Source organism: the organism of the source record quoted next, unplaced genomic scaffold (assembly GCF_019419815.1).
Source record: "Pyrus x bretschneideri cultivar Hongxiangsu unplaced genomic scaffold, Pyrus_bretschneideri_v1 Contig14, whole genome shotgun sequence".
Lineage (NCBI taxonomy): Eukaryota > Viridiplantae > Streptophyta > Magnoliopsida > Rosales > Rosaceae > Pyrus > Pyrus x bretschneideri.
The window spans coordinates 3,406,982-3,418,437 of record NW_025999435.1 but is presented as its reverse complement, the minus strand read 5'-3'; the positions used below and the strand labels follow the sequence as shown (position 1 = coordinate 3,418,437).

General features: G+C 37.4%; 1 protein-coding gene across 1 annotated transcript; it reads left to right on the top strand.

Moving 5' to 3' along the window:
• Positions 1 to 3,923: 3,923 nt before the first annotated feature.
• On the top strand, positions 3,924 to 11,022 carry LOC103953609 (ATPase family AAA domain-containing protein At1g05910). The gene is made up of 10 exons (XM_048579813.1): positions 3,924 to 4,188; positions 4,681 to 4,794; positions 4,921 to 6,750; positions 6,836 to 7,024; positions 7,130 to 7,272; positions 8,456 to 8,701; positions 8,938 to 9,124; positions 9,566 to 9,631; positions 9,717 to 9,966; positions 10,517 to 11,022. The coding sequence occupies exons 1-10, from the start codon at positions 3,931 to 3,933 to the stop codon at positions 10,909 to 10,911; spliced, it is 3,678 nt and encodes a 1,225-aa protein (XP_048435770.1). The 5' UTR covers positions 3,924 to 3,930; the 3' UTR covers positions 10,912 to 11,022.
• The last annotated feature ends 434 nt before the right edge of the window (positions 11,023 to 11,456 follow it).

The window sequence follows — 11,456 nt, the reverse complement described above, 5'->3', positions numbered from 1 at the left end:
CTTAAAAACTTAGAGTTTTAATTAAAATGACAAAAAGGTGTTGTAAGTAAATAGTACAGGAATTGACTTTTTAGAGTAAAAATGTATTTTTCGTTAAAAATGAACAATATAAAGAGTGTTTTGTTAAAACTCCCATAAAAAGGTTTAATTGTCGCATCTAGGTGCCTTCTTCTTTTTATGTTTTTTTATTTTCATTTCTTACTCCTTTTTTTACAAAAAATTTCATTTGTAAACTCCTTCTTTTTTTATTTTTTTATTTTTTTTATCCTTTTCTTGAAATGTATCATTGTTGTTTAGTAGAAATTATCGAAAACCTTAAGTTCGATTCTTGTAGATAAATTTAATACCAAATACACGTTTGGCCCATTACGTGACTTAATCAAAGCCCAAATCCCTTAATGCAAGTATTTTATTGTGTTTAAAAACATAATTTTTCTCAAAAAAAAAAAAATGTTTCTTATTATTTGGGTTCATTTCAAATGCTTATCTAGGAAACACTTTCTCATCCACATCAACATTCGTTTGTAATGCAAAGCTCCCACTCTACTGTCTTTTCTAAACTTGTTTCTTAATGCATGGCAAAATAACACCTGTCTTCAATTTTTTCTTTCTTGAAAATGGATGAGGATGCTAGGAATTCTTACATTGTGTCTGTTCATAGTATATTGTGCGATCAGTTTTAGTTATGTATTGTTTATGTTTAATTTTAAATAAAAATATTCAAAATGATTTCTAACTGCACGAAGTACAATAAAAGGATAAGATATGAGGATCCTCATAAAGAGAATCCGGATGAAATCCAAATCGAGAAACCTTGGCAATAGATTTAAATCTAGGTGATTTTTTTTTCTTTCTGTGCTTTCACTCCACATTTGTTGTCGTGCATGGCTTCCACTCCACATTTAATTAAATTTGTTTCTTAAGCATGGCTAAATGACACTTGTTTTCATTTTTCTTTATGAAGCAACTGTAAATTGAGGGACCATGCAATAGATGGAATGGTTTAATTATCATAAGTATTTTGATTAATCATACTAACAAACCCTTGAATTCTAACGCTAGCCGCTATCTAAAGATAAAAACAGAAAGAAAAAACCCCTTGGCCATCGACCCTGACCCTGGCCCTGGCCATTAGCATTGAGAGTGAGCATAGGGTGGGTTGGTCGGGTTGGACTTTAACCAATAAGCTTGGTTTGCATTACTAAAACCTATTTTCGCCTAAGAAAATGGGTAAATCAACCCACCAAAATCGTTCTAAGGGTCCACGAGTTGAGAGTATTTTTTTTATTCTTGAAGTGAGTATGAATGAAGAAAATATGCTAAAATCATGTGATTTTGGTGTTGAAGAACATTAGGTGTTACTTAATATTTAAATTTCATTATTAAAATAAGTATAAATTTATCTGTGGACTCTCATAAGTAATTTTCTTTCTAAATTCAAAAAATTTGGAATGCACAATTACATTTTAGAGTATCAATAACAATTTTTTTATTTTTTTATTTTTTATTATTCAAACCCATTTGAATGCTTATCTATAAAACACTTTGCATCGATATTCGACATTCATTGCCTTGCATAGCTTCCACTCTACTATCTTTTCGAATTTGTTTCTTAATGCATGGCACAAGGGCTGATTTCGGTTTGGTAACCAAACCAAAAAATGCAAAACAAAACCGAACTGAAATTTATGGTAAACCAAAATTCAAAAATTGGATTGGTTTCTCTTCGTTATTACTTTATTTTTCCATAACTTCTATCATCACAACGTAGCATGTGTAAAAATTGTCAGTTATGTCTGTAAGAAAAGCTGCATTGTGGAGTTTATAACAATAACGAAAATGTAGGTTGATGGCAGTAACGAAGTCAAATATTTTCGATGAAAAAAAAAATTACGGCTTGCTCTCCCCCGACGGAGCCAACCCTCCTGGGATGCCGGAAACTGGTCTTCAAAGCCGGCAATTGGCATCTGATGTTGATATAGGCCTTTGATGCCAGCAATCCTCCCATCGGTCCTCTGCGTACACAGGCCCTCGCACATAATTTCCAATACCTATCCTCCATGAGATGTGATCTAACAAAGTGGAGATTGTGTGCCGTTAGCGTCATACAACAAACAAAATATCTTAAGTTATTTGAAAATATGTAGCTTTAATTTTCTCAAGAGGATGCCTTGTTGAACGGTCAAACAACGTAGAGCCGCTATGGGAATGAATGCCTTCCAGTTTACGATTCTGCAAATAAGGTGATGATGACTGTATGACAAAGGGGCCTAGTTTTTTTTTTTAATTTTTTTTTGTTAAATACACAACTTGCTAATGTAATTTAAAATCATAAGTAGACTTCTAGACGTTTTGCTAATATGTGCATCAAAAGTCAATAATATATGTTTTTCTATTTTCATTTCTAACTCCTTTTTTTACAAAAAATTTCATTTGTAAACTCCTTTTTTTTTTTTTTTTTTTTTTTTTTCTTGAAATGTATCATCGTTGTTTGTAGTAATTATCGAAAATTTTAAGTTCGATTTTTTGAGATAAATTTGATATCAGCTAAATCCGGATGAAATCTAAATCGAGAAACCTTGGCAATAGATTTAAATCTAGGGGATTTTTTATTCTTATGCTTTCACTCCACGTTTGTTGTCGTGCATGGCTTCCACTCCACATTTAATTAAATTTGTTTCTTAATGCATGGCTAAATGACACTTGTTTTCATTTTTCTGTTTGAAACAACTGCAAATTGAGGGACCATGCAATAGATAGAATGGTTTAATTATCATAAATATCTTGATTGATCATACAAACAAACCCTTGAATTCTAACGCTAGCCGCTATCTAAAGAGAAAAACAGAAAGAAAAAAAAAACCCTCAGCCATCGACCCTGGTCATTAGCATTAGGAGTGAGCATAAGGTGGGTTGGTCGGGTTGGACTTTAACTAGTAGTCTGGGTTTGCATTATTAAAATTTATTTTCGTCCAAGAAAATGGGTAAATCAACCCATCAAAACCGTTTTAAGGCGGATTCCACGAGTTGAGAGTATTTTTTTATTCTTGAAGTGATCAGTATGAATGAAGAATAATCCAGATTATGTCATATTATGCTTAAATCATGTGATTTTGGTGTTGAAGAACATTAGGTGTTACTTAATATTTAAATTTCATTATTAAAATAAGGTATAAATGAACATGGGTAATGAATAACTATTATATTGTATGCATATATACACATGTGGATTAAGAATTGTTGATGTTCGGGTAGGTTAGTGGCGATCCTTCTTGATCTCTTTCATCATTTTCTTTACATGTTTCTTCTATCTTCAAATCATCTTTACCTTTAGTTGTAATCGTTCTTTGCTCTAACGAGAAGAGTCTTCGTAGTTGTGATCGCTCTCTTACTCTATAAAGGAGAGTCTTTGTGTCGTCTATAGCTTAGAGATCAAACTCAGGTCTGATATCCAAAAAAATCGAAACAATTTCTCAAATTTTCCTCCAAATGAAAAAAGTTGAGAGCAAACCATAAAAAAATCAATACAACCCGAATAGGATGATAATGTAAGATTCAAACGGGCCCTACTAACATCCTCAGAGGATGATAATGTAAGTTTCAAAACCTCACGAAATTTTCTGAAAACATAGAAAATCACAGGGGTATTAGTGCAAAGAAGCAAATAGTAAAAAAATACCCCTCTCCCTCCCTCTCCTCCTCCTGTACTCTGTGTAGTGCATACAAAACCCTAGACGCTCCCTCCAACCCTCTACCTAATTCACCGCACCTTCCTCCTTAAATTCGTTTCCTTTCAGACACCAAAAATGAAATTAATTAATTAAATTAAATTAAATTCACAGTTTCCTTTTCTCCAATCACTTCCCAAAATTTGCCCTTTCTTTCCATTTTCTGCATTTATATAAAAATTGAAATTTAATTTTTATATAAATGCATAAGCGATCTGGTGGGACGGCCCCGGAGCCGGTGCGCACGAGCGGAAGGCTGAAGGGTCGAACGACGCCGTACGGGCGGGGCATATACTACTACACCACAAGCACTTCCAGGAAGATCATCCAAAAGCGGAGAAACCGGAAGAACAAGACCAAGACCCGAACCGCCGCTTCCCATATCGCTAAGATAATGCGCCATGGCGGCACTCCTCGTCCCCAAAGATCCACCACTCCTCTCCCCTCCAGCAACCTCAATGTAAGATTTGACTGATTTCGATCAATTTTCGGCTTTTATCGTGGATTTTGCTTGAATGTTTGAAACTTGATTGGGCAGCATTTGCATTGGTATATGGATTTAGGTGTATTGATTTTTGATTGGGTATCTGCATGTTTGATTTGCTTATTTTATCTACTTTTGTTTTTGCATGTGGCTTAATTAATTGGTCAGGGTTAGGGTTTTTAGTGATTTTCCGGGAAAGCTGCAAAAATTTTACTTGATTTGGGGAAAAAGTATGGTGGATTCCGTAAATTCGGAGAAAGCTTAGAGAAGGTTTGGAAAATTGGGTTTTAAGTGACTTTCCTCAAAGTTAAGGTTTCGGGGAGGAGTGGAGAGGATTTATGGCTTTATATTTTCATATTTCCCGACGTGCAAGATTGGTAGTAAATATAGAATATCAGACTCAGTTCCCATTTTTCATTTGAAGACTCTGATACATATATACTTTTGTTTTTCTGCATTTGTTTGCAGGCAGATGCATCCAACCTCCGGCGCTCCACAAGAAAGAGAACGCTGTCAATAAGGAACCGGGGCGACTACATAACAGACGACAGTTCTGGAAGTGAGCAGGATGAAGATATAATGGTGAGGTTTTATACTCAATGCATGTAGTTTATAAGAACGTTAATTCTTAGTCAGGCTTGATTGAAGCGAAGCTTGTAAAACCTGATGTGTTGTCCGAACTGAACCTGTGCCCTTTTTTGGTTTCAGAAAGTCAGGGGTAAATCGATCAAGAATAAGGTTGATAATAGTTCGTTTAAAGATGAGTTGCCATCTCCCAAGCACAAAAAGATGGTGGAGACTAGACATACACCTCGTCGTGAAGGATTGCGCCCTCGACGGTTCAATTCCGCTAGAGAACAATTGCATTTGCAGTTTGATGATGAGCCGGGTACTTCAGATGAGAAGATTGATCAAGATGAAACCGAAAATGGGAATGACATTGAATACAATGATGCAGATGATGCTCAAAATGAAGCTGATGGTGAGGATGTTGGTGATGGTGATGGTGATGGTGATGGTGAGGGTGATGATGATGGTGATGGTGATGGTGATGAAGACGGTGATGATGAGGAGGGTGATGAAGAACAAGATGGACGAAGACGATATGATCTTCGAAATCGTGAAGATGTCCGTAAGCTGAGACCAAGATCTCCTCGTAGAGTATTGCGTCAAGGAATGGGGACAAAGGTCGGTAGGGATGTGAGAAAGGGTGGATCACGAGTTCATAAGCGCCATCGTATGACAAGGACAGATGATTCTGATGACTCCCTTCTTGTCGACGAGCTAGACCAAGGACCTGCAATTCCCTGGGCCCGAGGTGGGAGCAGATCTGGACCACCTTGGCTCTTTGGAGGATTAGACATGCATGGAACAACAGCATGGGGATTGAATGTTGCTGCTTCAGGTTGGGGTCATCAGGGTGATGCTTTTGCCACCTTAACATCTGGAATTCAAACTGCTGGGCCAAGTTCAAAGGGAGGGGCAGACATACAACCTTTGCAGGTTGATGATAGTGTGAGTTTTGATGATATAGGTGGGCTTTCTGAATATATTGATGCTTTGAAGGAAATGGTTTTCTTTCCTCTGTTATATCCAGATTTCTTTGCAAGTTATCATATCACCCCACCAAGGGGGGTTTTGTTATGTGGTCCTCCTGGGACTGGGAAAACATTAATTGCCAGAGCGTTAGCCTGTGCTGCATCAAAGGCTGGCCAGAAGGTCAGCTTTTACATGCGGAAGGGTGCAGATGTGCTAAGTAAATGGGTGGGTGAGGCTGAAAGACAATTAAAACTACTTTTTGAGGAAGCACAAAGAAATCAACCTTCGATCATATTCTTTGATGAAATAGACGGACTTGCTCCTGTAAGGTCCAGCAAACAAGAGCAAATTCACAATTCTATTGTCTCAACTTTGCTTGCTTTGATGGATGGTCTTGATTCCCGTGGCCAAGTCGTTTTGATTGGAGCAACCAACCGGATCGATGCAATTGATGGAGCTCTGCGGCGCCCTGGTAGGTTTGACCGCGAATTCAACTTTCCTTTGCCTGGCTGTGAAGCACGTGCTGAAATTTTAGACATTCATACTCGGAAATGGAGGAATCCTCCTTCAAAGGAGCTAAAATTGGAACTTGCAGCTAGTTGTGTTGGATATTGTGGTGCTGATTTAAAGGCTCTTTGCACTGAAGCTGCCATTCGTGCTTTCCGAGAAAAATATCCTCAAGTTTACACAAGTGATGATAAGTTTGTAATCGATGTTGATTCAGTAAACGTTGAGAAGTATCACTTTGTTGAAGCCATGTCAACAATTACTCCAGCTGCTCACAGAGGTGCTGTTGTGCACTCCAGGCCATTGTCTTCAGTAGTAGCACCATGCCTGCAAAGGCATCTCCAAAAAGCCATGAAGTATATATCCGATATTTTCCCACCTCTTGCAGTTTCATCACAGTTGACCAAGCTTTCCATGCTCTCCTCTGGCTCTGCAATTCCTCTTGTCTATAGGCCTCGGCTTCTGCTATGTGGTGGTGAAGGTTCTGGCCTGGTAATTATCTTGAATCCTCTCTCTATTTGCACATTGTTCAGAATGGAAAGACAAACTAAATTTACTTACTGATTTAGTTTTACAGGATCATCTTGGGCCTGCTGTTTTACATGAACTTGAGAAATTCCCTGTTCATTCTTTGGGACTTCCGTCTCTTCTATCTGATCCCAGTGCAAAGACACCAGAGGAGGCACTGGTACATATATTTGGTGAGGCAAGGAGAACAACTCCATCAATTCTCTATTTGCCTCAGCTCAATCTTTGGTGGGAGACAGTGAGTGCATGCTAATATTTTCATATCAATGTTAATTAAATGGATGTGCATGCTCTTTTTGTCTTCTGTTTTAAGCTATTTGAGGTTGGTTGATTCATTGTGCAGGCACATGAGCAGCTCCGAGCTGTTTTGCTGTCGTTGTTAGAAGAATTTCCGTCTGACTTGCCAATATTACTTCTTGCAACATCATCAGTGCTACCTGCTGAAGTTGACACTGCAGCTTCTTCAATATTTTCTGATCGTTCTATGTATGTTATCATTTATTTAAAAACCAATCTTTATTTGTTAATTTAAATTCTGTATTTCTGTTTGATACATACTTAAAAGCCAGTCTACTTTATGCATGCTTGCTGTATATATTCTATGGAAAACCAAGGTCTTGAGGGAAGTTTTATAATGCTGCCCTAGTTTTTCTATCTTAATATAACAACCTATTAAAAGTTTGAAAAAAAAAAAATTATATCAACTTTTAAAAAGAGAAGGTGTGATTGGGTTTGACTTAAAATACGAATTTGAATATCCATGTTGGAAATTATTTGTATTTGGAAGTATATCAATTTGTGTGTCCTTCATGAAGAAGAATGGGTGGCTTTCATTAGTTTGATAATTTCTTGACCTCCACAGATCAGGAACCCTGGCCACCCTGGTCATTAGTTTATCTTTTAGTTACCCGTAGGTACTACACATACACTACCATGGTGAACTTCCATTCGGGGTCTGTGAAACATGCTGGTTTTGACATAAAAATTACTCCTGTATTATTTCTTGTGCGCTATTCTGAAAAAAGTTATGATGACAGAAGTAAAGGTTTTGTGTTGATAATTATGTTCTAAGGAGAAAGAAGGCTAAACTCATAAACGTGTGGATGATTGTGTAATCACATTCAAAGTTCAACTGAACAGTGCATGAAAGTGGATTCAAGCCTATTGAAAACGTAGAATGGCCTGAGGTTTGTGGTGTGCCAAGTTGCCATTCTCATTCCTCAACCATAATAGTCTGCATTGTAGGTCTTAGATTATCATTTCTTGATTCACCATAACCCTGTTTTTAAGGTTATAACTTCTTGAAATTAATGAAAGAGGCATGAAGATGAATGGAGTACTCACACAACATGTCTTTAACAACTAAGCCTCTCCCTTTGCACTCTTAATAAACTACAGAAAAAATATCTCATCAAAGGATTGCACATGCAATTCAATATTCATGTATTTTGTGATTGCCTGGTGGTGTCTTAAAACTTTTGTTTTGAAATTTTTACACAGAATGTAATACGTATTTCACTATTACACATAAATAATAAACTTAATCTTTATGAATTTGTTCTCTTACTACATTTGTGTTTTGAAGTTAGTTCATAAATCCTCTTTTATAATTTGTTAAAAAGTACTTTTCATGCCTGTGATTTTTAATCGTACTTCTTTTTATTATCAGCTATCAGTTGGGCAAACCATCTACTGAAGACAGATATTTGTTTTTTGACTGTCTCATCGAAGCTGCTTTATCAGTGTTGTTAGAGGAGATAACAAAAAAATCCCAGGAATCAGTATCTGTTCCAGAACTTCCCAAGGCCCCAAAAGTGGCAAGTGGTCCGAAGGTCTCGGAGTTAAAAGCCAAGGTAGAAGCTGAGCAGCATGCTCTTCGCCGATTGCGGATGTGCCTCAGAGATGTTTGCAACCGGTTAGATAATCTTTGCTCTCTCCTGTTGTCCCTTTTAGATGATTGGTGTATCTTCTTACTGATTAGTTGCATGTAATGTTTTGTCATACTTCCACATTCTTTCCTGTCCTGCTCCATAAGGAGTATCTGTTTTGCTTGAATTGGAATTTTGAGGCCTATGTTTGGTTAAGCTTTTTCTTATTGTTGGTTGACACTTCATGCTAATGGGAAGAGGGGTCTTTGTTCAAATGCTGCAGGCTTTTATATGATAAGAGGTTTAATGCTTTCCATTATCCTGTCTCGGATGAGGATGCTCCAAACTATCGCTCAATTATTCAGAACCCTATGGATGTGGCTAAGCTGCTGCAGTGCGTGGACTCTGGGCAGTACATTACATGTTCTGCATTCCTGCAAGATGTTGATCTTATTGTTTCCAACGCAAAGGTGTGTGTTCCTTGTTGTAATTTTTGTCTGTAAATTTATAGTAAAATGACAGTTGGTAGACTGAAAGGACCAAGGTCGTCAATTTATTTTTGTTTTCTTTTTGGTCTTCATGACTTGCTTTTTATCTGATTTGTGTTCTTTCTCTGTTGCCTCATTGCATGACATTTCGTTTGCCTTGGCTTTGTCAAATGGGTCTATGCTGGTCGATGTTAAGATGCATGGTGTCGTATTGTGATTCATCATTCATTTATATAGGAGGCATCAAACCCTGATACTGGGAATTAAAACTTCTTAGTGTTTCTGAAGTAACATCGTACTTTCACTTTTGAGTTCTGATTTTATATGTTGTGCAAAGGAAGCCCGAACTTTTTGTAATTATTGTGTTTGTGTTGTAAATTTTATCGTGCTTCAGTTTGATATATTCTGCTGTCTTGTATTCAGGCTTATAATGGAGATGATTACAATGGTGCTAGGATTGTCAGCAGAGCTTTTGAGCTTCGGGATGCAGTATGTTTTTTTCTTTCTTTCTTTCCAATTTTATTTTGAGGCTTTTTGCGTTTGCATTTCTTTGATGCACTATTCTTCCCTTCAGGTACATGGTATGTTGTCACAAATGGACCCTGCACTTGTTGTATATTGTGACAAGATTGCAGCTCAAGGTGGTCCAGAACATATTCCCGATGATTTAGGGGTATCTACTTTCCCCTCTGTACCTGTTGTGCAGCTGGGAACTGTCACCAGGGCAAGTGCTCGACTTCGTAATGTCCAGGTGGATGTAAATCTGGATCCAAGCCATGAGTCTCAGAAACGGCCGAAGAAGCATGTTGAGCCTGCACATGCAGGTAACTCTAAATTTATTCATGTCTAAATGAGTTTTGTAGTTTTTGTTCAAATGAGTTTTATAGTTCAATATGAAATTTAGCATCCGTAGTTGGACCGTTTTAACCGAGTCTGGCACTGCTCTTCGTTTGCCCCTACGATTTTGAAATTCTTATTTCCGAAAGTCCTCATAACAAAGAAGGCAAAACAGATTGAACTAAACAATGAAAAACAGGTGAAGAGTGCTGAAAAACTTATGTTCTGCCCCTCTTTACCTGTTGTTCATCTATTAGTTCAATATCTGTTCATCTATTATTACGTGTACTTGTGTACAAGGACTGTTATTTATTATTAGTACCAAACTGTTACGAATATATAGGGTTTAGAATTACTCAAATCTGTTCATTAATTTACTGTCTTGTGGAGTTCCAGGACATGTGTGTATGCGCACTTTGGTAATTTGCTAAGCTTTTTGAGTTGAAAGACAGTTTTCTAATTTTTTTTTCTCTTCTACGGATGCTTGAGTAATTCTCAATTTAACTTCTTGATGCGAACTTTCCTGATCATAATCAGGTTCGACTCCAGAAGACAAGTCAGAGCATCAAGATTCAACACCGTTGAAGACATCTCAGGAACCTGAGACGAATGACACAAATCCTGAAGTCCCAGAGTCCTCTTCTGCTGGTGGCAATCAGCTTGAGACCCCTGTAGAAGTTTCCGGCCATGCTGATATGATTGGATCCCAAGACACCATCATGAAAGATGGTGAGGTCACAAACCAAATAGAGTCAGTCAGGCGGCTTTTTGTTGAAAGGACTGCAAACTATGACATTCCGCAACTCGAAAGGCTGTACACAAGAATTATGAAGGCCATTTTTGACATCAAGCACAAAGGTGACATAGATGGCACCAAGCCTTCAATTTTGAGGTACTTACTGAAATATGCAGAGGATGAAGCAAATTTCTGACTTCTAAACAACAAAGGAAATTCTTTAGTCAGATGTAAAGTCGGGATTTTTTTTTTTTTTTCATTGCAAATTTATTGAGTGAGAGCTCTCTCTCTCTCTCTCTCTCTCTCTCTCTCTCTCCCCTCCCCTCTCTCTCTCTTGCAAATCTTTTTATTGCAAAAATTTTAGTGATAGATCTTTCATCGCGTTCAATTATTAATATTTACGTCTTATTGATGTCCATGCTCGACCCCAATTGGAACGCGAGATTCGATCGCCACCCTGCGAGTAATGATCGTGGTCACAAACTTGTTTATCGAAGCAGTGACGTTGTTAGATTGAATGAATTGAAAGATATCAATGACCAGTAATTAACAAGGGCGTGTAAGAGGTGAAAATGGTGGTGAAAATTGCATCAAACTTCCAAATTCTGTCGGAACGTAATAATTTCTATATAGATTTGCCAAAACAAACCTCGGAAGAGTTCCCGTGATTGATGCAACATTGGCACTACGAGTATTGACAATTATGACACTATCCAGATGCAAAATTGAGTTTTGACAAAC